At 51.8% G+C, this 27,918-nt stretch overlaps 1 protein-coding gene across 15 annotated transcripts; it reads left to right on the top strand.

Annotated features, from left to right (window-relative positions):
* The first annotated feature begins 72 nt into the window (after nt 1-72).
* Nucleotides 73-27,120, top strand: Dazap1 (DAZ associated protein 1). 15 transcript variants are annotated; one of them, XM_077109839.1, is made up of 13 exons: nt 5,942-6,728; nt 6,822-6,919; nt 8,897-8,937; nt 9,621-9,787; nt 10,068-10,133; nt 12,252-12,362; nt 13,730-13,778; nt 17,258-17,340; nt 20,035-20,188; nt 21,500-21,529; nt 21,793-21,933; nt 23,902-24,078; nt 26,150-27,120. In XM_077109839.1, exons 4-13 carry the CDS (start codon nt 9,674-9,676, stop codon nt 26,323-26,325), a joined length of 1,101 nt encoding a protein of 366 aa, XP_076965954.1. In that variant the 5' UTR covers nt 5,942-6,728; nt 6,822-6,919; nt 8,897-8,937; nt 9,621-9,673; the 3' UTR covers nt 26,326-27,120. The 15 variants fall into 15 exon arrangements, with proteins under 15 accessions (XP_076965950.1, XP_076965958.1, XP_076965951.1 ...); XM_077109835.1 differs by lacking the exons at nt 5,942-6,728; nt 6,822-6,919 and adding an exon at nt 73-297 and having other exon boundaries at nt 12,255-12,362; XM_077109843.1 differs by lacking the exons at nt 5,942-6,728; nt 6,822-6,919; nt 26,150-27,120 and adding exons at nt 73-297; nt 25,148-25,222 and having other exon boundaries at nt 23,902-24,107.
* The last annotated feature ends 798 nt before the right edge of the window (nt 27,121-27,918 follow it).

Raw genomic sequence — 27,918 nt, 5'->3', positions numbered from 1 at the left:
GCGGCCCGCACGCACGCGCGGCGCACCCCTGGCCCCGCCCTCGGAGGCCCCGTGCGGGAGCGCGCCCGGGCGTGCGCAGGGCGGCGGCGCGGCGGCGCGGGGACGCGCGGTGACCGTTGGCGCTGAGGGGAGGAGGTAGTAGCCGCCGCCGCCGCCGCCGCCGTTGCGCAGATCCGGGCCGCGGCTGTGGGGAGGGCGACGGAGCGGGTGACCTTCCGGAGGCGGGAGCGAGCCAGGAGGCCCGGGGACGCCGAGCGCCGCCGCCGCCATGAACAACTCGGGAGCCGACGAGATCGGGTGAGGACGGGCGGGCCAGCCTGCGCCGCCGCCCCGGGCCCGCGCCCCCGCCCCGCCGCCGGCCCCGAGACGCCGCCCCCGGGGCGGGCCGGGCGGGGGGCCGGCCCGTCAAGGTCACGCCGGCCGGGGGGCGGACGCGGGCGCGGGCTGCCCGGCGCCGGGGGCCGCAGGCCGGGGCGGAGCCGGCGTGCGGGCGCCTCGAGGGGGCCCGGGGGGCGGGCGGACGTCCCGGGCGCGCCCGCCGCGCCTCGTCGGCGTTTCGGCCGGGGGGACCCTGCGCGGTGCCTTGAGGGGCTCGGGTGTCCGCGGCCCGCGCCGGAACTGGGGTCGGCGCACATGGCGGGGAGGCCGGGGTCGCGCGGGGCCTCGGCGGCCTCCGGTGAGCCGCCCGGGCATGGGCGCCGCGGGGCGGGCTCGGCAGGGGCGGCGTGAGGCGCCGCGGACCCGTCCTCGGGCCGAGCGCCTGGGCTGGCCGCGGCCGCCCTGCTGCCGCCCTGCTGCCGGTGCCCGGGGACGCGCGCCTGGTGAGGCGCCCGCCGCTTCGGCCTGGTCGCGTGGCGAGTGCGGCCGGGAGCCGGGAGGGGGCCGCCGCGGAGGCTCCTCGCGGTCGGCCCCGAGGCTGCTGATGGATGGCCGTGCAGAGGCCGCGGCCCGCAGCGGCTGGCAGCCGGGAGCCCGCGGAGTACGGAAGGACCTCGGGGACTTGGGACTTCGGAGGGCTGTGAGTGTCACCCGGCTCCGCGGGCCGTGGCGCCGCGTCGCAGCCCTGAACTTGGAAGTCGCCGAGAACCCGGGAATTTCTGCTGCTCTGCAGGAGGGCCTCACGGGGAGTTGGCCGGCTCTGCCGGTGCTTAGCGACCCCGGTGTGCGGCCTAGGGAGGCTCCCGCGGCGCCTGGCAGGGAACCTGCTGCTGACTGGGGCGAAGGTGGCAGTGCCACGCTCAGGGTGCAGCAGGCCTTGGTTTTTCAGCAGGTGGCAGGGTGTATCCGAAGTGTCCAGTGACATGCACTTCCCTCAGAACTCACCCCTGCTGTCGCCTCCAGGCCCCTGAGGTGGGGTGGACAGGAGCCACGTCGTGTCGCTCTGACACGCATGCTTCTGGCCTGCGTCTTGGCAGTGCCGCTCGGCAGGGGTTGGCCTCAGGACCCTGCGCCCCCTCATGCGCTCACACCTGGGATCACTGTCTGGGAAGGCTGGCAAGGGACCGTCCTTCTGTCAGGCCCACTTTCGTGGTCAAGTGTTTCCTTTTGGGAGTCGGGATTGAGCCCAGAGGTGTTCTGCCAGTGAGCCACATCCCGGGACTGGGTCTCCCCAAGACAGGGCCTTGCTAAGTTGCCTGGCTGCCTTCCAACTTGAGATCCTCCTGCCTTGACCTCCCTGGGATTACAGGTGTGTGCTGCCCACACTCTTGGGTTTGAGTCTTTGATGGAAGAGATGAGTTTGTCTGTGAGCAGCCTGGTGCAGTAGAAGTAGAGTGAGGCACCCAGAGTTTACTTAGTGTTGTCTGCGTCCTGATTCTCACAGCCTAAGGACTGACTCCTAGGGCAGGAAGGAGTGAGGAGTTTCATGTGGGCCACTCCCCTTCCCATACTAGAGGTGCTGAAGTGCCATGCTTCTGAGGCCTGAGCACCAAGTGGGGGAGTGTGGAGCTAAGAAGCATGGGTGGGGAGGTCTGAGCCTAGGGTGCCCTGCTCTGCCTGGCTCTGGGAAGTCATCCTAGCCTTGGTTTAGGTCCCTCCCATTAAAATTCTGAAACATAGGATTACAAAGAGCATTGTTTTCTAGAGTCTCATCATGAGTGGCTGATGGGTGACTGGTGTCTGATCATTGTTCCCAGGTATTGGGGAGGCCCATGCCTACATTGCAGGTGGACAAAAAGGTTTTGAATTGTCACCTCAGGTGCACAGACCACATAGTCCTGCCAGCCTTCAGAGTGACAGACTGTCATGGAACTGGAGGGAAGGAAGTTGTGGAAGATTTTATGTGATGTGTTTGTCACTGTCTGAACTACTCAGAATCACAAGAAAGGGACACTGGAGACCTTTGAGGAAAGAGTCACAGATAGTGGAAAAGACCTTGGAATTTGGTGTGGGTACACTTGCCTGCTAGGCTGCAGCTGGACTGGGAGGATGGGCAGCTGCTGAAGCTGGGTGTTAAGGAGTCTCTCAGTCTGTTTTGTGCTGCTGTGACAGAGTTTCTGAGACTTGGCAGTTGATAAAGAACAAAGTTTGATTTCTTCCAGTTCTAGAGGCTGAAAGTCTTAGATCAAGGGCCCATGATGAGTGAGGGCCTTCATGTGGTATCATACGTGACAGAGGCACATGGAGAGAGGGGAGGGACTGAACTTATCCTTTAGGTGAGACTCAATCCTGTGCTAAGGGTTGGGAACCCAGTCCTGTGATCCAGAACCATCCTGAAGGGTCCCACCTCTCAGCTTTTGCACTAGGGATCACCTGTCTAATTTTAGTGACTTTGGGGGATGCACTCTAACCACAGCAGAAGCAGTGCTGCTGTGGAGTGGTCCACACACAAAGGGCTTAGGTTCTTCTGAAATAATTTATTGGAATGGCTTTGGAAAGTAGACACCCAAGAGTTGAGCTCCCAACTGACCCAGTGCTTGCTCACTGTGAGCAAGAGCAGGACAGGTTGATTCAGAGGAAGCCATGATTTGAAGAGGAGGCTGTTCTTAGAATGCTTAGAATCTAGTGTGTGGGGAGCACAGACAGCCCTTTAGGGGCTTTTCTTACATGTTAGAAGTTACTCTGAGGAAGGTTTCCCCCTGGGTATTGTGGGGTGTCCTGAGGTGGGGTGTCCAGGGCACTGCAGAGTGCTGAGGAGCATCTCTAGCACCCACTCCTTGTTGGAACAACCACACATGTCCCAATGTAGGGCCCAGTGTCTCCTGGGGACAGAATTGCTCAAAGTGAGAGCCCACAGTTGGGGATTGTCTTAATGCTTCCTGCATTTTGAAGTTATCCCTGCATGCAGCGACTCTGCTGACCGTCTCTATTGCTCTAGCCTTTTTTTGGGGGGTTGGGGGTGTTGCCAGAGTAAGCACAGTCTTATTCCTTGTGGCCTGGTTCCAATGTGTGCCTTCATTTGTTCTGTGTGGATTTAGGACTTATTTCCTGTGTTGGGCTGGTCTAAGTCCTGCAAAATTGGCCACAAATTTGGAATGTGTTTTTAACTTGCGTTTGATTTCAGAGGTTTAATAGGCCATCTGCAGAGAGCTAGCACTGTCACCCCTGACGAGGGCTAGTAACTCGGTGCTCTCCACACCTCCTGGGAGCACAGTGATCTTGATGCTAACCCTTCCCTTTGCCAGAGAGATTGAAGCTCATAAGGTGAGGGAATTTGGCTTAGGGTCACCCAGGAAATGGACTGGCCAGATGGGGAGTCCCAGGCCCTTCCACTGTCCTGGTGGCACAGAGAATGCATGTGGGCTGGGCCCCACTGTTCTCCCATGTTGCAACTTTGTTGTCTCTGTGTGTAAGATCTTTTGTTCCAGGCAGGCCCAGTCCTGTGGCACGACTGTTCCTTTGGAAGGTGCTACAAGCAGTTGTGCCACTTTACCATGTCATTCACTATAATTGATGTGAATGGTGCTTTAGGCAGGAGGCCCACCTCCTTGACAAGTGCTTTGCTTTAGTCTTTTTTTTTTTTTTTTTGGCAGTGCGAAGGATAAATCCAGGGCCTTGGACATGCTAGGCAATCACTACCTCTGAGCCACATCACAGTCACATCCCAGCCCTTAACAAACATGCTTATTGACTTTGTTTGGATCAGGAGGATCCTGGAATGTCTGGGAGGGTGGGACACAAATGATCTTGAGGGGTAGGGTGTGGATGTCACCAATAAACTAGGGATGAGGGCATGTAGAGGCTGTTCATGAAGCAGCATGTCACTGCCTATGAAGTTGTGGGGCTTCTCCTGTGTCACGTTCCCTGCCATCAAGGGGAGGAGCTGAACTGGGAATGGACCACAGGCTCACAATTCACATGGGGACTGTGATGTGGGTTCCCATCTGGCCCTTGTGGTTTCCCAAGGTTGGGCAGGAGTGTATGCCTTTTCAGGGTCTGCCTCCTTCCCTTTGGGAGAATAAGGACCCAAGGTGATTCTGGAGGTCATGGTTTAAGGGAGGACAAAAATCCTGGAGATTAGGCCTAGGAGGCCCTCATCTGAAGAAGCTAGAAATTCCACACATAGGCTCTGTTTGTTTATGTTTTTTTTTTTTTTTTTTTTTGGTGGGGAGGGGTACCCCTGAACCCATGATTGAACTCAGGGGCACTCAACCACTGCGCCACATCCCCAGTCTTATTTTGTATTTTATTTAGAGACAGGGTCTCATTGAGTTGCTTAGTGCCTCGCTATTGCTGAGGCTGGCTTTGAACTCTGATCCTCCTGCCTCAGCCTCCCCAGCCCCTGGGGCTGGGCTTACAGGTGTGCGCCACCACTCCTGGCTTGTTTATGTTCTTGAGAAGAAAAAGTCCTCATTACAAAACAGTCGAGATTGGTCCTGGCTTTCTGCTTCTTGCCCTGTGAACTAAGTCCAAGAAGAACCAGTGACTGAGATGGAGACTGGGCCAGTCAAGTCAGTTGATGGCTCAAATGCCCTCCCCGAGGTCATCTGCTTGCTGGATCCTGAAGCCTGCCAGAAGGCCATAGCACTCTGTGGTTACCCAGGACCAGGGGAAGCCCTTGAGATTTATTTTCTGGCATAAATACCTTGTGGTTGCCCTAAAGCGCATAGCAGAAGCTGGGAAGTCCTCCTCAGACAGGTTTTTGGTTTAGCAGGTAGGCCACTTCTGCAGAGCCCCTTCGGATTGAAGCCATCTGCAGTCTTGGGCTAACACTCAACATTGAGCATGCACAGAGCCAGTGGGATTTGGGACCTTAGGCTTTTTTTTTTTTTTAATGGTGCTGGGGATGGAACCCAGGGCCTTGTGCATGCAAGGCAAGCACTCTACCAACTGAGCTGTGTCCCCAGCCCAGCTGGTGGGCTTTGGACTGGATCTGAACCTGGGTATGATGCTTGCATGTCACAGAATACATTGGTTTGGACAAGTGGAACTGGCAGTCCTCCTGGCTCTGGGCCACATAGAGAAGCCATATGAGAGGTGCCATTGTTGGGTAATGACCCCTACCCATGAGCCCTGCAGAGGCAGAGCCTGGGAGCAGAGCTTTGTACTAATCCCTTACTTCACACCTTCTAGCCACTGTGTGGGGAAGGCATAGTGTGAGCAAGCTGGGCACAGAAGCACCTGGGCTACCGATTAATGCAAAGAAGTGTCTTGGCCCCTAAGCGAGCTGATCCTGGTTAAGAGAACCTTCTGAGTCTTTGCCTTGAACTCCTTGGCTTCTTGCTCACTCCTGGTGGGTTGGCTGCCAGGGGCTTTCTTATTTTATTGATTGAAAAAAAAGGGGAAAAAAAAAAAAAAAAAAAACAAGGTTCAGAGGTTAGGACTTTGTGCCAGATTCCTAGAGCTGACCCCTGCAACTGAGGAGATGCAGCCTTCTTCCTGGGACCTTCTAGAACCTTCCCCCTGTTGACTGGGGGAATGTGTCCCCTTACCTGCTGTCCCCTTCCAAGCAGGAGTAAAGGAATGAAACACACAAGGTTTTCACACAGGCGAGTTTTCTTCCCCTCAGCAAGTAGCATAGAGCACTTACTGTCTGTCAGATTTCATGAGTGATGAGACTGTTTCAGAAAAAAACTTAAATTACATCATTTCCTCAGTAATGAAAGTTTTCATAACTTATAATGTATATCACTTCAGGCTTACAGAGAAATTATCAACATAGTAACAAAAATTCCCATGATGTACTCTGCCCAGCCACTGGCTAGCAATGGCTCCATATCTGCACATGATAGTTTTGCTGTACTCTTCCCCCAACACTGTTGTTTTGTTGTTGTTGTTGTTTAATATTTTGAGAGTAAGCCAGAGACCTGATTCTTCTTTCTGTGGACACCACGAGGTGTCCTGTTTCCCAAAGTAGAGTGCCATCTTGAGGCACATTTATGTGATCTGCAGGTTCTATTCCGGTTGTGTCAGCTGTGATGATAATGGCCTGTCTAGCCTTTTACCCTTAATACCTAAGTTTTGGATTTGGAATTTAAATGAGGCTTAGAGCTGAAACTAGTCTGGCCAGTTCTGTCCTGGCAGTGGCAGCCCTGGCAAAGATTGAGTTGCTTGGAGGAGGACATCTGCTTATCCCCTCATTGTTTTGCTTGGAGACTGTGCTAAATAAAGACTGGTATTTTTTGGTAAGGTGGGATTTGCTTTGATTTGGTTTCTGTGGATGTCACTAGCCTTCTCACCTATGGCCTACCACAGGCCTGCCTCGGTCTGTGGGGAGTGAGGCACAAAGAGGCCTGCTGTCTGCCTGCTTGGCCTGGCCTCACCTCAGCACTCTCTGGCCCCATTCCAAGGTGTGTAGGATACTCATGGTTTTAATGAGGCCTAAACCTGAGCCTCCTGTGGCTGCTTGATCAGCACATCTCCCCTGGAACATGTCTTTACAGATCTGTCTCCAGGAAGGTTCTGCATCCTTGCCCTTCTCATCCCACCATGCAAGAACTGGGCAACACAGGGCTTGCTTATTGGCACTTTGAAGATGGTGGTGGGTACCTTTCTGGTGGTAGGGAATTGTTTTTCACACTAAATCTAAATTACTTTTCCTTGGAGGAAAAGAGTAGGAACAACCCTTGACAGAAGGGCTGACAAAGGGAAGCTGGCATTTACAGAGGGTCATGGTCATGGAGGTCATGGGATTGAGCAGTGATGGGTGCATCAGCTGCCTTGCAAGGGTTGCTCCTGGGGCAGCTGTCAGGAGCTGTCAGAGGAAGCTTCCTTTTGGCTCTAAGCTTCTGTGGTGGCTGATGGGACATTGCTCACTGGGGAAGAGTCTTGTCTCAAAGTCGGGTATGACTGGACACACTTGTCATCCTGGCCACTTGGGAGGCTGAAGCAGTAGGATCTGCAGTTTGAAGACAGTCTAGGCAACCTAATGAGATCCTACCTCAAAATAAAAAATGTTTAGAAAGGATTGGACACCACGAGATGTCCTGTTTCCCAAAGTAGAGTGCCATCTTGAGGCACATTTATGTGATCTGCAGGTTCTATTCCAGTTGTGTCAGCTGTGATGATAATGGCCTGTCTAGCCTTTCACCCTTAATACCTAAGTTTTGGATTTGGAATTTAAATGAGGCTTAGAGCTTAAACTAGTCTGGCCAACGCAGGGCTTGCTTATTGGCACTTTGAAAATGGTGGTTTGTACCTTTCTGGTGGTAGGGTTGGGCTCAGTGGTAGAGTGCTTGCCTAGCATGCGTGAGGCCCCCCCCCCCCCCCCCCCCCCGTATCACATGAAATGAAAATAAACAAAATAAAGGTATAAAAAAAGAAAAGTATTAGGGGTATAGTTAGTGGTTCAACCCTTAGTACTAGAGTGCCAGAGGTGGGGGGGGTTGAGAGGAGCCCAGTGTAGTATGGTGGTCAGGCGTTTTTAGTGATGCCAGAGATTTCTTGTGTCTCCGGTGGTGACCCTAAGCCTGAAGGGTGCTCTGATCTCTGAAGATGGTCTAGTTGGGAGGGTGATGATGGGGTTGGCACAGCTGAGGCTCAGATGAAGGACCTGATGAGTGTGTGTTCTCTTTCCTGATATAATGGGCAGGACATGCAAGCTATAGCTGGTTCACCTGGCCTGCCCCCTGAGTTTGGGGGAATCTTGAGGCCCCGTAGGCAGGTGAGCTCTGAGGCCCCATGTGTGTCTCAGCTGTGCCCAGTGGGTGCTCTGGGCAACAGAAGATAAGCACAGCCTTGCTTCATCCAGGCCTTCAGGGCATTTGCCCTTGGCTGCTTCTGTTCAACCTGGGTCCTGCCAGGCCCTTGAGAACTGGGAAAGCTGAGATCTTGGAGATGGGATTCTTCATGAAAGCCCCCTGCATCTATCCAAAAAGGCTGCCTTGAGGTGGGGATGTGGGTATAGGGCTCCAGCACCGAATCCATGCCCTCAACTGTAATTCAGAAGCTAGGTGGGACAAATATCTTATGTGTCAGTTTCTTTTCCAGTTAAAATCAAATCTAAGCTGGCGCTGTGTCGCACACCTGTAATTCCAGAGGCTTGGGGGTGCTGAGGCAGGAGGATTGCGAGTTCAAAGCCAGCCTCTGCAGTGGCGAGGCACTAAGCAACTCGGTGAAACCCTGACTCTACATAAAATACAAAATAGGGTTGGGGATGTGGCTCAGTGGGTCAATCCCTAGTTACCCACCCACCCCCCAAAAAATCAAATCTAGATTCCTTAATTCCTTTTCCTGATTATAAAATATTTGCAGATGCTGGAGTTTCCAAGCCCCACTTGGAAGTAGCATGATTGCATGTAGTCAGTGGGTTCTATGACACACCTATGGTACAAGTTGGAATCATTGCTCATGTCTGAACAGTGTGGACAAAGCTGTAGCTGTTTATGCTCCAGAGGGGACATACATTAGCCCATTTGCAGTACTCTGCTTGTTTGAATTACATTCTTGACATGGTGGGATGGGAACAATCCTGAGCTGAGAGTCAAGTTGATCCTGAACATTTTCTGTTGAATTGCAGGAAGCTCTTTGTGGGCGGCCTTGACTGGAGCACAACCCAAGGTAGGTGCTGCAGGCTGTGAGGTTCCCTGACCTCATCTGTTGCTACTGCCTGGGATTTGTTGAAGTCCTTGGACATTGTCTGGGTTTCTGGGCAGGAGACATTTGACTGGGAGCTGTCTAGGGGCAGAGATAGTGGTATTCCCTTTGAATCTGTTAAATTGGTCTTGATCTTTTTGGTCAGAGCCACAGGAAGATTGTGGCCCACAGTTGCAAGCCACAAGAAGGTTGTGGAGTCAGAACTATTCACTGTGGGGTAGAGGTCTAGAGTTTTGCTAGGGCAGTCACTGTGTTAAGTCAGCATTCCTGGGTTGCTGGTTGTCACTCAAATGTTGTCATGTTTGCATCCCCTTAAGCTTTGCTCTCCTGTTCCTATGAAGCAGAACAGAGCTATCTGCTATTGCTATGGTCACTTGTCCCTTTTCTAATTTATGAGGATGTAATGCATCTGTCGTCCAGAATTTCCCTTGCCCATCTCCATGTACCTCTTCTGGGCCCTCTTCCTCCCCTCAGCAGTTAGTTGCTAAGCCAGTTCATGTGTTGCTCATCCCAGCCTTGGTCAGGTAAGGCCGATGAACTGGAAGGGAGCAAGTGTGTGTGCATGTGCACCCTCCAACTATTAGATGTGTTTGCTTAATGCCCTGGTTTGTGTGTGTTTTGTGTTTTTGTTCCCAATCTCTGAGCAGAGACTCTGCGCAGCTACTTTTCCCAATATGGAGAAGTTGTTGACTGTGTTATCATGAAAGATAAAACAACCAACCAGTCTCGTGGTTTTGGATTTGTCAAATTTAAAGACCCAAACTGTGTGGGGACGGTGCTGGCCAGCAGACCACACACCCTGGACGGCCGGAATGTAAGTGTCTTCTCATTCTTTCCTGCCCTGTCTTTTGTTTGCCATTCCTTCAGCTTAACTCTGTGACTGAACGTTGACTGATGTTTATTTTAGAGTCTTTTAATGTGGGCTGGATTTAAAGGGGTTGGGCCTTGGTATTTGGACTAGCTGTTGAAAAATTGGGCCAATTGGGTGGCCTGTGTGGGCCAGTGTGCCGTGAAGCTGGCTGCTGTTGGAAACACCTTCTTTTCTAGAGAAAGTAGCCTATGTTCTCAATGGGCTGGTTTGAAACTTCCTACAGATCGACCCGAAGCCATGCACTCCTCGGGGAATGCAGCCAGAGCGAACACGGCCAAAGGAAGGATGGGTAAGAGGCTGGGGTGGGAGGCCTCCTTGTGAATGCTTTTTTTTTTTTTTTAACTGGGAATTGAACCCAGGCATGCTTTGCCACTGAGCTGCACCCCTAGGCATTTTTATTTTATTTTGAGACAGGGTCTTGCAAAGTTGCTTTAGGGCCTTACTAAGTTGCTGAGACTGACCTTGAACCTGCAACCCTCCTGCCTTAGCCTCCCAAGTCACTAGGATTGCAGCATGTCCCTCAGCGCCTGGCTTCCTTGTGTGTACTTTGGGCAGATTTAAAGGGAAAATATGTTTTCCTCTGGTGGTGTTGCTCATTAAAAAGGAGAGCAGTAGAGGTCTTCTAGATGACCCTGGAGCAATTGATAATTGCCCAGTTTTAGCCTGTACTGCATTTTATCTTGTAACCAGGAAAATTCTTACTGGTCTTAAGTGATCATGGGTAAGGGAGAACGGTGGTCAACTGAACTTAAAACCCCATCCTGTGGTGAAGGGTTTCTCATGAACTGTGGTCCCTGTTGCTCAGGTACAGTTATCATCCTTGAGTGGGGTTTTGGGTTTTGCCGCATACATAGTGCCTTTGCCTGGCCCAGCAGTTGCATCACTAGAACTTCATGGGGCAATGCAGATGGAGAGCACTCTTGTCTTGATAAAGAGTTCTGGATAGCGCTGAGCTGACCCCTCCAGGCGCCCCTGGTCAGAGGGCTGGGTGGAGCCTGAGAATCTGCTTTTCTAGCAGTATTCTAGCTGCTATGGAGGATGAGACCTTAGGCCCTTGCAACATTTTTTTTTCCAATGTTATATTTCAAATTTTTTAAGTACAGGAAAATTGGAAGACTAGTACAGCGAATATCTAAATATCCCACTAGATTCATCAGCTGTTAAATTTTGCCAAATATTTATGTGTATTTATGCCTATGTCTGACTACATGTATCCCTCCTAACTAGTGGTGTGTCCTCCTAAAGTCAGATCCCCCACCCTCACCGTCGCCACACCTAAGGATGTCGTGTGTCTGGTCTGTACTCCTGTTTCCAGAATTGCTTCACAAATGTCTCTTGTCTCCTGAAGTCCAATCAAGGGTTATGTTCTATCTGGTTATTAGTTAAGTCTTTTTTTTTTTTTTTTTAACATAATACTTTATTCTATTTATTTATTTATTTATTTATTTATTTATTTATTTATTTATGGTGCTGAGGATTGAACCCAGTGCCTCACACTTGCTAAGCGAGTGCTCTACCACTGAGCCCTTGTTAAGACATTTTAGTCTCTTAGCCATTTTATAAGATGTATTAGGCATGTAATAAACTGCGTAACTTGATGACTTGACTGACCTGTGCACCCATGAAACCATCACCCATCATGGCAGTGAACTCTCATTCCCCAAAGTCTGGTCTCTTAATCCAAAGCAGTTGGGGCAACAAAACATGATGTCCTTGGATAGGGAAAGGAAGTCGGGATTGGAAACAGAGGGGCAGGAAGAAGGAGCAGATATCTTGCAGTTGCTTCTCAGCTGTCTAAGCTATGATCCTCAAAGCTGCCTTCTCCTCACTCCTTCAAAATCTCTAGCTTTGCATTGCAGAGCTGTGGGAGTTTTTGAGACAAGGTATCACTATGTTACCCAGGCTGGTCTTGAACTCCTCAGCTCGAGCCACCCTCCTGCCTCTGTCTAGTGGGGACAACAAGCATGCACCATCAAGTCTGGCTTGCAGAGCTTTTAATGGTTGTGGCTGTTGTCGTTTAGAATAGCTGAGGTGGGACGTAAGGTGTGCTGTGTTTACACTTACCTGAAATACAGCCTTGCAGAAATGCCATGCTTACTGTCTCCATATATGTCCAGAGAAGTGGGTCATCTCAGCTCAGTTTTTTATGTTCTTTTTTTTTTTTTTTTTTTTTTAACCTTATTTTATTTATTTAGTTTTATGTGGTGCTGAGGATTAAACCCGGGGCCTTGCACTCCACCACTGAGCCCCAGTCCCAGCCTCTCTAAAAATCTTTGGATTTTTAGAGTGTGTTTGGTCTGGCTTTCAGCTGACTCTTAGGACAGATGCAAAGATGATGTAACACCTAACTAATGGGAAGTGTTTGAAGTCCTACCACAAGCTAATCCCCTTTTCCTCCTCAACACAGCAGAAAGGACCCCGGAGCGATAACAGTAAATCAAACAAGATCTTCGTTGGTGGAATTCCTCACAACTGTGGTGAGACAGAGCTCAGGGAATACTTCAAGAAATTTGGAGTGGTAAGTTCCTTGTGCCTCAGTGTGCTGGCTGGTCCCAGCAGGTGCTTCCCATCCTTGGCCTCCTTAAAGTTGGAGGATCTGCTGCACATTCCCATGTCCCCCATCCCCCCCCCCCCCACACACACACACAAAAAAAAACAAGACCCAGCCTTTCTCTTTATGATCATTTGAGATCCAGCAGAATGTTCCTGTGACTTTTCCAGCAAGTGCTAAATTAGATGGACTTCACGATTGCCCTTCTGATTGTCTTGTGACCATCATGGTTTGAAGCATCAGATAATGGTAGTGAAGAGGATGGTGTTTGGCTTAGCTGTGGAGCCAGCTGTGCCCAAGAAGTCATGCTGCCCCTTGGTTGCTGGAGGGATGGCCCTAGACCAGGTCCACACTGAGGTTAGCATCTTCCCCTCCCCGAGGCCCAAGACCAGGTGCCCGTGAGGAAGCAGCCTTCAGGTACAGTGGGCTGGTCTGGTGAGGTGCTTTCCTGGGTTCTGCATCGGCAAAACAGCCCAGCAGTCTGGAAGCAAGCTCACTTATCCTCCAGGCCTCTCTGGCATCACAGATGTTTTAACCCATTTCCTCCTTGATGTTTTCTCTGATGGCAAAGCTACCCCTAAGTGGTTTTTCTGGGAAAGACTGAAATCCTTGAGAATTCCTTTGGAAATTTAGATTTTTTAGGAGTCATGCAGGGAACTCAGTGCCCTGGTGGAGCAGCCTATGAGATGTTCAGCCAGCCCTGGGACTTGACACTGGGGAGGGCCCGCTGTGGGACACGCTCTGTTTGGAGTGAGGTGTATGGGCTTGGCCAGCGGATCAGCTGTTGACTGCCTGTGAGCTCTGGTTGCAGTCTGTTTATCAGGTGTTCCTAAGGGTGCTGCAGGCTGGGCCAGGGAGGAAGGAGTACTGGGCAGGGGCAGAGTACAGAGCCATGGCTGACCGGGTGCTCTGCCTGAATCCTGGAGCCCACAGCTGCCTGCAATGATGAGGTCCAAGCTTACTTCACCTGAATAAGCCTCACTTCCCTCAAATATGAGTGAAAGGGTACCTGTGGACTCTTCTAGGTCACATCCCCTGCTAGGACATGCAGTTGGGATCATGGTCGCCTCATCTTTCTCTGCAAACACTTTGTTAGGCAGTGGGGCTAAGCCTGGTGGCTGGTGTCCCTGTGCCTACCCAGGAGACTTGGGGCCAAAGCAGTTTGTTCTGTCCACCCCATCAACATTGGGCTTTCATACACTAGACCCTATAAAGCTTACCTTGGCCCTAAAATTTCCCAAGCTCAAGCATGGTGTTCACAAAAGTTGAATCTTGGGGCTCTTACTAGAAAGAGAAATAGTACCTGCACCTCACTTTGCTCTCTTCCTCTCCAGGTCACCGAGGTGGTTATGATCTATGATGCAGAAAAGCAGAGGCCTCGAGGTAACGGCTAATCTAGTTTGTCCTGACCTGTACCCCTTCCCCCTCAGATGGCAAACTATCTCACCCCCTTAGACACAGGCTAGGTGGTGGTCGTAGGGAACATTGCTCAGTAAGGACAAATTGGAGACCTAACCGCTAAAATGTAGGCTCTCCCCTGCGCAGCTCCATTCAGCCTGTCTGTGCTTCCCAAGGTCAGACATCACACATTGTTTTTGGCTCGTTCTTGTGAAGTTTTTATGACCTGACATGAATTTTGATGTGGTTTCTGTTTTAAATGTCTCCTGGAGGAGTGTGGTTCTGCAGACTGAGCTTCTCTCTCACACCTGTGTCATCCCATCCTCACCAGTGTGGCCAGTCCCACTCATATGCCAGCTGTACCCACCCAGCTCAGCTTGGAATCCGGGCTTCCCTCTGTCCATCCCATGCTTTTCTCCCACCCCCTCGTTTTTATCCCTTCAGCCAGAGGGGCAGGTGGGAGGAGGGGTGAGGCGCTGCCTCATGCCCTTCTGCATCCTTCCCCAAGCTTCCCACACCTGTATGTCTGCGCTGGTCTTAGTGGGTGAGGGTGCCCACTTTCATCCCCCCACCCCCTTTTTTTTTTCTTATTTTGTGGCTGCTGCTATTTGTTGCTGCCCATGTTTTTGGTTCATCAGCTGCTTTTGGACTAGCCGCGTGAGCAGACCTGCCAGTTCAAGGTCTGCGCAGTGGCTCCATGTCACACGTCCCCTCACGCACCATCTGCCTGAGGTCAGGCGGAGGCAACCCCTTAGAGCCAAGCGGCTCTAGCCCGCAGCATGTGCCCGCCATGCTGGAGAATAGTTTGCCATTTGAACCTCCATCCTCCTCTTATCCATGGTTAAGGAATGTGTTGCTCACTTGGTGATTAAGCTGTTAAGTCTTAATTTAACGTAGACATATGTGCTTAGCAATGTACTTAAGTGTTTCATAGTAAAGTACAGTAATGTTAAGTAAGCTGTTTTCCTTTTCTCTCTGTGAATTGTTTGTGATTAACGATATCTCTTTAGATTTCTCTTCTCCAGGTGCTAAATTATATCACACAGGTACAGGCCCGTCCCGCAGTCAGAGGAGGGAGCGGCTTTGCTCCAGTGGGGTGTAAACGAAGTTTCAGTGTGTTTCTGTCCCGCTGCCGCCTCTTGACAGACAGATCGTTCCTAGAAAGCCTGCTCTGGGCTCCCTACCCACGGCCCACCGCCTCTTGTACTGTACACGGACCGAGCCAACCCTGTGGCTTCAGACACTCCTGATGTTTAAGAAAATGTCAACTTTCTAATATGTCGTTCTTCACCTATGTTGTGTTCCAAATATCGCCTCTGATCTTGTGAACCTCCAGTGCTTGGGAATCTGAGGGCTGCTCTTGGGTGCTCCTGGTCCCAATGCAGCTGTGCAGAGCTGTCCGCCTGCTCTGACTGTGCTTGTCCGATCAGGATTGGAAGTAGCTAGGGTCGCTGAGCCCATCTGGTGGGAGGCAACAGGGGCTGACATTGAGGAAGCTTCTGGCTGGCATGGGACCCATGTTTCCTGCTTCACTCAGACTTGGGAGTTGTCCCTGGGGTTGCCAGATTATCAGAGGGCAGGTTAGCAGGTCCTCCCAGACAGCAAGTCCCTGTCTTCTTGGCTTTGCTGAATCTTTTTAAGAACTAGTCTGCCTCCCTTCCATTCTCCCTTCTCCCTGTTCCTTGTCTCGGTTTACTTAAAATAGTGGACATGTATGTCCCGGTATGCGAGACCATCCCTGTGTTCCCAACACACCATCTCCTGGTGTGAAAATTCCTGCTGCTGTGCAATGGTCCCCACTTGGCCCTCCCCATGTTCCTGACTTCTGGCCTCACACTCGCTCCAGCCTGCTGCATCCGCTCACCTCACACTCCCTTTGTTCTTGGGTTTTTTTCCTTTCCAACCTGTGCTCCCTTCTGTGTGCTTTGCCCTCATGGTTTCACTTTCTCTCCTCTCCTGTTGTGTCCTGACCCCTGCAGGTCCGTGCAGATGCGCATAGTCATGCTCAGATGCACGTGTGCACACATAGGGCAAATCAGAAGACTCCCGAACCTGGTTCCTTTACTGTGGTCTTTTTCACCTCTAATTCCTGAGCTGCCATTTCTTCCCCGTTTCCCTCCTCTTCCTACCCACAGTTTTTGCTTAGAACTTCTCTACCTAGTGCTCCAGCACCACAGTCCATAAGCTTGAGAAGCCCTGTCCACAGTTGCTCCTTACCAGGGCCCCTTGCCTGCTCAAACCCTATGTCCCTTCTCCACCAGCTCGTGCCTCTCTCCTGGTGCACAGTGCTGCCTGTATCACGCTGTCCCTCTGCCATTCGATGCTCTGTAGCAGCCCTGTGACCCTGGCGTAGATGATAGCCCCTATCAACCTGGTTCTTGGCTTTCCCTTGTCCATCTTTGTTCTTCTGAGGTCTTTGGGTAGCAGTTTGCTGCTTACTTCTCAGTGCCCAAGTACCAGGCCATCGGGAGGTAGTAGTGCTCATCAGGCCGACTCGGAGGCCAATGTGCTCTGCGGTCTCATTCTACTCAGACCAGACAGGAGACTCTGGTCACTCCTACCCATAGAAGAGGAGACACACTCTATTAGCTGGGTGGCTGTGCTCACCCCAGACCAACCAAACTTCGTTTATACTGCCACTTTCTTGTGTTTGGGAAATGCTAAATTGTTTTTTTTTTTTTTTTTCCTTTAAAATTTTCTTTTTTGATTACATGGTGCCTCTTGCTCTTGCTGCTGACAGCAGAATTTGACCTGCTGGAACCCGTTGTGGCCTGTATCTTTGTGTTTTACCTATTTATTTACCTGTATACATATATGCATATAAACATACATATGTTACCTCTGGTAGGACTCCTTGGGCTTACCCAACAGTGTTGGATAAGCTTAGTGAGGCACTCACTGTGGTAGATTCTGTACTTTGTTTAACGCTTTAGAACGATATATGGCTGCTGTCAGCACTAGCTGCAAAGCAAATTGCAAGCCAAGGGGGAGAATCCTGGGTTTCAGAAAAGCAGAAATGCACCCACACGCACACCCCTGACTGAGGTGGATTCCTGGTGAGGTCTCCCCTCTTGCAGGGGCAGCTCGCAGTCGTCTTCATGGACGAGAGCCAGGGCAGTGGCTCAGGCCTTGGGCGACAGGGGCCTGTTTGCCTCACTGGCTGAGGCTCTCTGAGATGTGCCTCTCCTCCCCAGAGTGTGCCTGACACAGAGCCCGCGTCTACTCAGCCCGCCCAGTGTCGGGTGGAGACCTCAGTCAGCTGGTGCAGAGTGCAGACGTCGCTGTCTGTCCACTCTATTGGGTCGATGGCTCCCTTGGGAGCCATGGCCCTTGGCTGTAGCTTCTCTACACGGGGCTTAGCTGAAACCCTGGGCCGATCCCTTGGTCCCTCCCTAATACTGTTCATCATCCTGTTTTGTGTCACAACACCCTGCTACCTTGATTCACTCTTCGTCGTTGGCTAGGTTTTGGATTTATTACTTTCGAGGACGAACAATCAGTGGACCAGGCTGTCAACATGCATTTTCACGACATCATGGGCAAAAAAGTGTGTAGTTGTAGTTTTATTTTACCTTAAGACCAAACCAAGTCTTAGGCAACTGAGGGATTTCACTGGAAAGGAAAATTCCTTAGTAGAAAAGAGGATCAGACAAGTTCATCTGGGATTGCTGACTGTGAAGTTGGACCTGGTTCTACCATGGGGCCTCATGCTTCCTGAGCAGGGTGGCCATCTGGCTTCGCTCCTGGAGCCCCTTCCCTGGGCGGCCTGGGTGGTACTGGGGATGGGAGCGCCCTGATGTGTTTGGGCTGGCCTCCAGTGAGATCGCAGTGTTGCCTCAGGCTTGGTTTCAGTGACCACTCCTTCAGATGTCTGCCCCAGCCCCCTTTGTGTAATGCTGACCTGTAATGTGATGAGCAAGGGCCTCTGAGATCCGAGGTTCCACTTAAAACTGAAAGAAACATGAAAACATCATGAAGGATTGGTTTTTTAAAATTGGGTCACTTACTGTGAAACTCCGGGACCAGCCACATGCTCTCGATAGTACTTATTTAACCACTGTGCAGTCAAGTGACCTCTGGTTGTTTCATCTTCATACTGTGTTGCTGCCACAGCCGAGCAGGGACAGGACGCAGGGCCCCCAGCATTCTATTGCACAGCCAGTCCTCATTGGGTGGTGTCAGAGTGGCCTCTCACCATGGTTAACCAGGACCTTTAGCGCTTTCTGAGAATACCTGGTAGGACTCCTGTGACATGGAGTGGGCTTCTCAGGGTTCACAAAGGCTCAGGGGCCTGCATCTTTACAGGATTGTCTTGGTGCTTGGAAAGCCTACTCCTTGTGATGCCAGGCCTCCTGGCCTGTGGTTCTGATATGGCCTTTTATGCTGCATAGCTCCTACTCTCTCAGGTTCTGTCCCTAGGTGAGACCACAGTCACCTCTGGGGGTTTCTGCCCTGCCTGCTCTGAAGTCTCCCTTCCAGAGCCTTGGTTAGCAACAGAGGAGTGAGTGGTTGTTTTTGTGTTCCCAGTGGCTTAGCTTTGGTTGCAGACTTCATGGATTCCATTTGGACCTAACTAAAGAAGGAGACAAACCTTGTTCTGACATTTCTTGCAGCTTTTAGTTTAAAATTGGCATGCAGATTGCAAGGGGCATGACTGCTGTGAAAAGTTTTAAAGGATTCTGCGTGCAGTGTTTTAAGGTCCTGTGACATTGAGAATTTGGAGAAAGTATGGCCTTATATGTAGGGCAGGAAGGGCAGCTCAGTACATGTCCCTGTTCTGTCCCCAGGCACCTCCCCTGGGTTCCCCCCAGCCCTGTATGACTTGGCTGCGGTGACCTTGGTGTGGTACTCATTTTACAAGCTAGATGGATGCACAGGAGTCCAAGTTGCCATCTCTGACCTTCACTGGTCACCATTGAACCCTTGCTGGGGCTTTCCATTTGTAAAGGGTTTGGGATGCACAAGGTAATTAAAGTCCAAGTGCCAGGTGACGGCATCCCTTGTTCTGATAGGAAAGGGTAAAGGAGTTTTTTGAATGACAAGGACTGCCTTGCTCTGTAGCAGGAATCAAATTCCCATAAGGAGCGCTTGTGAAGACTCATTAACTTGAGTCTTTTGAAGCGGCCTGGTGGCCCTGTCATCGCCTTGCCTTGAGCTAACAGGATCTGTTCCCATCACACAGAGCGTCCTTGGGGCGGTGGGCAGGTGGGGGGACTTTGTGCCTCTGCTGCGCTTCCTGTTTGTTATCTCTGAAGGAATTCTGAAGGCATAATGCTTATCCCTCCAGACTGAAACCCTCAAGGTGGACTCATTGTCTCTTCATTATTATTAAAATTTATCATAAAAATAAGAAGGATTTGGGATCCTGAGAGCTGAGGCAGCCCTGGAATTGAGGGGGGGAGGTGTTTTTGCTATTGTCGGTCTGCCCATATTTTAAAAGATGCATGAAGCAGGTCAGCCCCTGTGCTCAGAAAAACTAGGTCAAGCACAGTTAGCTCACGCTGTTCTAGCCCCTTGTCCTTGTTTCAGAGGCTGTGGCTCCAGCCAGTTCTGGGGAGAGGTCTGGGTTGCTGCCTAACACAGTATGAAGATTGCTTACTGATTCAAATGTCCATTTTATTGCATGTTTGTTTACTTTTTTTGTTAGATGTAATGTAAGATTCTCTTATCACATCCATTCCCTCTGACATTCCTTTGAGTTAATTGAGATTCTTTAAGCATTAGCCTGGGGAAGGTAAGTCTTTATCTTCCATTAGACATTTTAAATAAAAATTTAAGTCAAAACCAATTGTGTTTCTCAGGTATGCGCTAAAGTTGCAATGGGTTGGGCTCTAAGAGGCCCTTGTGGCCAGCTGGGCCCATGACAGGGCTGGGCATGTGCTGGTCCCTTATTGTCCTGTCGAGGGAGGCGCTACTGTCTTAGCTGGAGTGAGATACCTCTGTGTACACAGATCTCCTGAGGGTTCCTGGCTCCTTCTGCTGTTCATAGTGGGTGGGGCACAGGCTGTCTTTACAGTTGTATCTGTTGTACCTGAGAAACATTTTTTTAAACAAACAAAAAAAAAATTAAAAAGGAAAAAAAATTAAGAAAAAAAAGTACTGGCCTAAATAAGGTTTATAGTTAAGTACTTAGTCTTAAGTCGTAAGATGCTAAGTGTAGTTGTAAGTTACTGAGGGTGTGTCTGAAGGGAAGGGGCGCTGGGCTGTAGCTTCTCCCTAAACCACAGCTTGGTTTGTTTAGGTGGAAGTTAAACGGGCCGAGCCTCGGGACAGCAAAAGCCAAGCGCCCGGACAGCCAGGTGCCAGCCAGTGGGGGAGCCGTGTCGTGCCCAATGCCGCGAACGGCTGGGCAGGCCAGCCCCCGCCCACGTGGCAACAAGGATACGGCCCGCAAGGTAAGGCTCTGAGGGTCCTGGAGGGACCAGACCTGGGCTCAAGGATCAACTGGCTACTGTTATGTTGCTTGGAGGGCTATGGGTCCCCTGGGCCTTGGCTTCATGCAACTACCTGATGGGCAGAGCTGTGGGACGAGAGCAGCATTGCTCTCTGGGTACTGGCAGGCCTTGCCAAAGTGGGAGAGCTCCCCCTGCCCCACTCACTGTCAGTGTCACATGTTCTGAGCAGCTGTTTCAGAAGCCCTGCCGATGTGCAGGCATAGGTACGTCACGGTCCAGAGGGCACAAAAGGCTCGGCCATCTTCCTAACCCTCAGTGGTGTGGTTGACTGTGGCTTAGGTGCTGCTTGCGGTTTGGGCAAGTGGGTCTTCCTTCCTTGGAGTATCTGTTTTGAGATTCCTTGTCTTGTTGCCCATGTGCAAGGGTGTAGGAAGGGCTGTGGTGGATCTGAGTGGGCAGTCAGAGAGTCAGATGTGGCCTACTTGGTGTGAAGAGTTCTCTGCTGCCTGCAATATGGCAGTTGGGCAGCACTTCCAGGGGCACCATGAAAACCTGCCAGACTTGGGTCTGTGCATTTGCTCTCACCTCCGCCAAGCTGTGTGCCCTCCACTTCAGGGCCCACCAGTAGCTGGTGCTGCTGATAGTTTACAGGAGGTATTGAGCAAGTGAGCTTACACATGCCTGCCTGGGGGACTTTGTTCTCTGAGCCGTGGTATCAGGATTCTCTGTGGTCTCCTCCACACCTTGAGCCTGAGGGTTTCTTTGAGAATTCTCCCTGTTGGAAATGAGATGGAATAGGCACACCTTTCTTTTTCTTTCTTTTCTCTTTTCTTGTGTGTGTGTGTGTGTGTGTGTGTGTGTGTGTGAGAGAGAGGGGTGGGGGGAGGGAGGGAGAGAGACACATGTGTGGTACTGGGGATGGAACCCAGGCCTTGGGTGTGCTCTACCACTGAGCCCCAGCCTCAGCCAGGGGAACCACTTTTTTTTATGCCCAGGCATGCAGACTGCCATGGGGAGTGTCCCTGTGTTCCTCAAGGCTCAGAGGCCATGGAGGCATGTACCCAGTCAGGAGACTGCCACCAGGTGGTAGGGTGCCAGTGGAGAGGCACTTGGGAGGCATTCTGATCAGGGGGCTGTGTTGAAGACCTAGGAGACAGGCTTCACCTGGTGCCACCCATGTCCGTGGGCTCTGAGCCTCAGGTGGGGCCGGGGGGTCAGCCCCAGTTGGTGGCGCTTGCTCGTGGCAACTGCTTGGCATCAAAATACTGGGAGGACTCGGCACCAACCCTTCTCTTCTGTTTTCTCATCTAGGAATGTGGGTGCCAGCAGGACAGGCAATTGGTGAGTCCTTGTTTTTAGAGAAAGGGAAAGAGCAGAATCCGAAATCCTAGGCCGACTCTCAGAGCCCACGTCTGGTCTTGTCTATGGCCGGTAAAGCCGTTGTCAGTGTCTCTCTGGCCCTTGAGATCATTTCTTTTACTTCCTCTCCTGGTGAGGAAGAAGGGGAGGGGCCCGCTACAGGCCCTGGCAGGCCTGGGTCTGGGCTGTGGCCAGGGGTTTGTGTCTGACACTCTTTGCCCTTCACCCTGCGTTGTGTGTTCCAGGTGGCTACGGACCACCCCCTGCGGGAAGAGGAGCTCCCCCACCGCCCCCTCCGTTCACCTCCTACATCGTGTCCACCCCTCCTGGCGGCTTCCCCCCTCCTCAGGGCTTCCCACAAGGCTATGGTGCCCCACCACAGTTCAGTAAGTTTTGGCTTTGCCCCCTCGGGAGGGCTCCTCTCCCATCAGAGCTGGCGCTGGAGCTCACTAGGCCTGTGCTTCATGTGGACATTGGCCATGACACTTGCCCCCGGTCCCTGTTTGGGTTTGGAGCACAGAGACTGCACAGGTGGCTTCTAATTGCCTTGAACCCACTCCTGGCACTGACGGAGCTCGGGTTCATGCAGAAACTGAGCCTTGCACCTTGCACCCTTGCTCTCGTTCTTCATTTCTCAGGAGGTGAGGTGTCTGGACTTCTTCCATTCTTCTTTATTTAGAAATGAGAGAAGCTGGGCACAGTGACACACTCCTGTAATCCCAGCAACTCAGGAAGTTGAAGCAAGAGGATTGTGAGTTCAAAGCTAGCCTCAGCAATTTATCCAGACTCTGCCTCAAAAAAAATTTTAAAAAGGCTGGGGTGTGGCTGAGTGGTAAATCATCCCTGGGTTCATACACCTGGTTTAAAAAAAAAAAACAAACAAAAAACAGTGAGGTGTATTTGAGGTATAAAACTTTAGTTCTTTCTTTTTTTTTTATTTATTTTTTTTATTTTTTTTGTTTTGTTTTGTTTTAGGTGGACACAATATATTTATTTATTTTTATGTGGTGCTGAGGATCAAACCCAGTGCCTCTTGCATGACAGGCCAGCGCGCTACCACTTGAGCCACATCTCCAGCCCCAAACTTTAGTTCTTAATTGATTTTTCCATATACTTGGCTTTTAAAATCAAAGATGTAGGTGTAAAATCAGTCACCATGCCTAGAATGTAAGAGCACTTTGCTCATGTTCTCTAGGTATGGGGACTTGGCACCTTCCAAAGAAGGGCACTCAGGCCCCCTAGACAACTGGATTTTCTAGCACCTATTTCTCAGATTACGTCATCTTATCTGACCCTGTCATCCAGCATGAATGTTCTATAATCTGATTTTTGTGTTGTCCTTTATACGGTGTGTTACATACTTGGGATATATTACAGTTTGGACCAGGCACATCTTGTGGGGAATCAGAGGCCACATGTGGCCAGGTCCCAGGTTGGATAGTTCAGTGCTACAGTTTAGCCATTGGAAAAAGATTTGTCAATTCTTGATATAGAGTAATCTAACTTATTTTTAATGACAGGAATTGGGTAGTCTAAACTGGGCATGGTAGCATACTCCTGTAATCCCAGTGGCTTGGGAAGCTAAGGCAGGAGGATCTCAAGTTCAAGGCCAGTCTCAGCAAATTAGCGAGCCCCTGCACAACTTAGTGAGGGTTTGCCTCAACATAAAAAGGGCTGGGGAGGGCTGGGGATATAGCTCAGTTGGTAGAGTTCTTGCCTTGTATGCACAAGGCCCTGGGTTCAATCCTCAGCACCACAAAAAAAAAAAAAGAAAGAAGGAAAAAAAGGCTAGGGCTGTGGCTCAGTGGCTGAACACCTCTGCGTTCAATTCCTAGTTCCAAGAAATTAAAAAAAGGAAGTATTGGGTGGTCTGAAGCCCAGCATCAGGGTGTGGGATAGTAGTCCTCTCTAGTACCCTTCCCCCTTTTTTTCTTGGTGCTCTGAGGGTTGGACCTAGGCCCTTGTCCATGTGAGGCAGGCACTATACCACTGAGCCACATTTCCACCCCTTTGCTCTGTTCTGAAAACTTGCCATTGGCCCCTACCTTTGAGACAGCTCAGATGACTTACCTTCCCAAAGCTGTGTCCAGCTGTTTCTAAAGAAAGATCTGCAGTGGAATTCCTCGCTGCTTGGATTTCTGCCTAGTACTCTGTCCTGTGGTCACACCGTTAACACCTCGACAGTCATTGTTTCCTTAGGGTCATGTCCCAGGAGCAAGGATCCATAGTCCCTTCTGTAGGTTTTAGATGGAAATCCCATCTTGCAGCTCCTATGGGGCTGGTCTGTGGGTCTCCATCCAGCTGACCCTGTGGCCTTACCCCGTGTCTTGTGCCTTGCTCTCCTCTGTCTGCAGGTTTTGGCTATGGGCCTCCACCTCCACCGCCGGATCAGTTTGCCCCTCCTGGGGTCCCTCCTCCTCCTGCCACTCCTGGGGCAGCTCCACTGGCTTTCCCACCACCTCCATCTCAGGCCGCCCCAGACATGAGCAAACCCCCAGCAGCCCAGCCAGACTTCCCCTACAGTCAGTATGGTGAGTGGTCTGCGCGTCCCCCCAGCTCTGTGCCGGTCTTCTTCCCTCCATGTGTTTCCCACCAGCACACTCTGGAGGAAGCAGCAGCAGGGCAGATTGCCAGTGTGCAGAGGCTGCTGGAAAACTGGTGGCAGCAACGGGGGCTAGCGGAACTTAGGGGGGAACCTGTCAAGAAAGGTGGTGGTCCCACAGCAGGTGGCCAGGGCCTGTACTTTTGGCAACCAGAGGCTGTGACTGGGTCAGGGGGAGGTGCCTCCTGGGGTCACAGAAAGATGGTGTGGATGTTGTGATCATTGTCCAGGCTTGAGGCTCTCCTGTGTCCTCGCTAGAGGTCATTAGTCAGGGCTATCCAGGCCCTCTGCCCCATGATTATTTGTTTCTGGTGTGTCATTAGGTACCCTACAGGCCAGACCCCATTCCAGGAGCAGGCTTGAGTCAATAGCAAGCCCTGGCTTAGACAGAGGCATTGTGGTGGACTCCACGGCTTGTCACTCCTGTGGATGGCTTCAGGGGAGGACACTGGATCAAGACAGGACTTGGTCTGTGCTTTTCTCACTTTCACCCTGCATGAGCTCAGTGCCAAGACCAGCCTTGTTTGGTACCGTGACCCCTGTGGAGGGAGCTCTGTTCATCATTGGCTCCTCAAGGGACATTTGCACGGTTGGATCCCAAGAATGTGGGCCTCCCTGTCCCAAGGTGTCTAAGCTCATGTCCTGAGGAAGGCAGGCCCTGGCTTCCAGGGCGCCTGAAAAGGTGCTCCCTCCAGCCCTGCTTCTCTCAGCCTGGACTGAGCCAGAGCCGTCTTGTCTGAGGCACTGGCCCATCTTGAATGACTCTGGAGGGCCCAGGCCCTGGCCTGCATTTACATCCCCCGCCCCCCTCCCCGCCAGCGCTGGTTCTTGGCCCACCACAAGGCCCTGGTGTGTCACAGCTGCAGGGGGAGCACAAAGCGCCCGCGGGGTGTGCAAGTGTGCGTGTCTGCCGCTCGCTCCTTGCCTGGCCACAGTGGGTTAGTCACCCTGGTCTCGTCTCTCGCCAGGCCTGGGTACCTATTCTCGAGACCCGTCAGGCTTCGGGCCCATTCTTTGTTTACACTCTTATGGTCAGGCTGAGCAGTGATGTGGCCTAGGTAGGTGCCGCCTCTTTCTACACGGTCCTCCCACCTGCCTGCACCTGGGAAGCGGACATGGCTTCCTTTGCCATCCTGGGCGGGGGTGGATACTTGGAGGTGCCCTCTGGGACGGGCCCCTTGCCAGTTTGAGGATCTCAACTGACCACAGCTGGCCCCAGGAGCACCCAGAGCCAGAGGGCCCACCTGTGTCCATGTGCACCCCTGTTTGGGAACCCAGAGGGCCTGGATGGGTCTTCAAAGTTTGTGGTGGGGTGGGCAGGAGCAGGGCCCATCTCTTCCGCTTGAGGATGGTGTGCATCCCTTTTCCCAGAAGAACCTCCTACACCCGAGGCCAATAGTGTAGGTGTGTCTGGCTCTTGTTGAGGCTTAAACACTGCCAAGTTAGTCTGTAGCTTGGAGCTCCTGGCCGCCCTGAAGGGAGGACCGTGTGGGCATGGGATGTGGGGACAGCCTCACAGGTGTGGTGAGGGTTACCATGAGGGAGGTGAGGGCTATGCTCTGCACCATAGGCCTATCCTGTGTTTTAAGTCCCGGAGACCATGTGCAGCATGTGTAAGCAAATTGTAGTAGTCCTGGGTCTACAGGTGTGTCCCAAACCAGTTAGACACACACCTGCCCCCTGACTTCCAGGTATGTGGGGATGGGGCCAAGGTAGAAATGGGGAGGATCACCAGACCCACGAAGGATCTGAAAGCTGCTTTTCTCTCTTGTGTGGGTCCTGCTCATGTGGTCTTGAAAGATAAAAATTCCCAGGTTTTGGGTCCCTGCCGGGGTGGCCCCACCTGGGTCAAGTCCCCACTGGTGCCCCCACCCTGTGGGACCCGTGGGCTCCAAGGCCCAGACATCATCACCCTTCCTCAGAAAATGGAACAGAGTTGCTCTGAAGCAGAGCAAGCAGGCTGGGCTGTGCATCTTGAGCTGACACCCTCTCTCCCCCAGCAGGTTACGGGCAGGACTTGAGCGGCTTTGGACAGGGCTTCTCCGACCCCAGCCAGCAGCCCCCTTCCTACGGGGGCCCCTCAGTGCCAGGGTCGGGGGGCCCCCCCGCCGGTGGCAGTGGCTTTGGGCGAGGTCAGAACCACAACGTGCAAGGATTCCACCCCTACCGACGCTAACCGCAGCGCCACACAACCCGCCCCGGCCGAGACCAGGATTGGAGACTCATGGACTGTGACAATCACAACCTGGGGGGGAGGGGGGAGGGCAGAGGCTTCGGAGCTGGCTGTGGGTGACTGGACTGAAGTTTTTAAATATATTTCTTTCTCTGACCCATCAGCACAATAAAAAAAAAGTCACTGGTTCAACAACAGGGTTTAAAAAAATGTCTTCAGCTTTAATTAAAAACTTCAGGTTTCTTTTTCCTTCTTCTTCTTCTTCTTTTTTTTTTTTTTTGTTTTTGTTTTTTTTTTTTTGAAATTATTTTCCTGAGCCTTTTGTTTTACCGTATATTGTAAACTTTTATGTTAAAGAAAAAAATATACATTTACAAATTGTGAGATTTTTAAGAGAAAATTTTCTACGATGTATACTGGCTTATTTTTTAATTTAAAAACAGGGTTCGGTCGGCACTGGTGGGAGGGGGGTGTTTTTAGGTCCCCTCGCTCCTGGCTTGGGGGTTGGGACTTGTTGGTCCAGAAACTCTGGGAGCTAAAGAAATCTACTGAGTGTGTTTTGTTTTTTGTTTACTCCTTGCTTTTGTCGGCCGGCCTGCCTGGTAGCATCTGCAGTGCGCTGTGGAGGTGGGTCACTCTTGGCTGGCCGCGTGGCAGCACTAACTTCCGCAGCCTGGACCCTGTGCAGCAGGCACGGTCTTGCTGGAAGCCCACCTTCTTGGCACAAGGCTTTAGGGCGTTTCCCACTGACCAGTTTGACCCTGGTTTGAATAAAGAGAAGTGCGTTTGGATTAGAAACCCAGGTCGTGTGCTTTCTTTCTCCATCGCCTGCGCCTCCTTCCCTGTCCAGGAAAGATCTGGAGCCCAGACGAGCCCTTGGCCTGGGCCCCAGCTTCCGGCCTCCTTGTGGACTTGGGGGGCAGAGAGGCCTGACGCAGGGATCTATTATTCTGGTGTGGGTCTTGGGCCCTGTGGGTTCTGGCAGATGTGACTACAGATGTCCCTGGGCTGTGGGTTGTGAGGCACCTGGCACCTGCCTCACACCAGGAGCCTGGGGCTGCAGCTTAGGTCAGGAGCCATCTCCCCGCCTTGAGTTTTGTTGTATCCTGTCTCTGGCCATGGCAATTGACATCCATTAGTTCTGGCTAAGGATGAGTTTGCCTTTGGGGGCCTATGTAACAAGGCTAGCTGGGATATGATGGCCCATGCCTGTCATCCCAGTGACTCGGGAGACTGAAGCAGGAGGGTCAGAGCCAGCCTTGTCTCAGTAAAACAAAGGGCTGGGGATGTGGCTTAGTTGTACAGTGTCCCCGTGTTCAATCCCCCATATCAGTGGGGAAAAAAAATCCAAATACACTGGGTACCTACAAAAATGAGACCACCAGAAGCCCTCATCCCCAACTCGGTTTTTGCGGGCAGGGAAAGCTCAACTTGGCTTGGAGTAACCCTGAGCCCTCTAGGGCAGCTGCCCACTGAGCCAGCCCCTACATGAACCTGGGGACCAGCTCCTGAATGGCCCTCCATCTACACCACTTGTAATCACATGTGCGAGCACCTTCCATTGAATTCCTGCAAAATTCAAGTCCCTTAGCAAGG

Source organism: Callospermophilus lateralis, chromosome 1 (genome assembly GCF_048772815.1).
Source record: "Callospermophilus lateralis isolate mCalLat2 chromosome 1, mCalLat2.hap1, whole genome shotgun sequence".
Classification (NCBI taxonomy): domain Eukaryota; kingdom Metazoa; phylum Chordata; class Mammalia; order Rodentia; family Sciuridae; genus Callospermophilus; species Callospermophilus lateralis.
The sequence above is the reverse complement of the archived record's forward strand: the minus strand, read 5'-3'. Positions and strand labels throughout refer to the sequence as shown.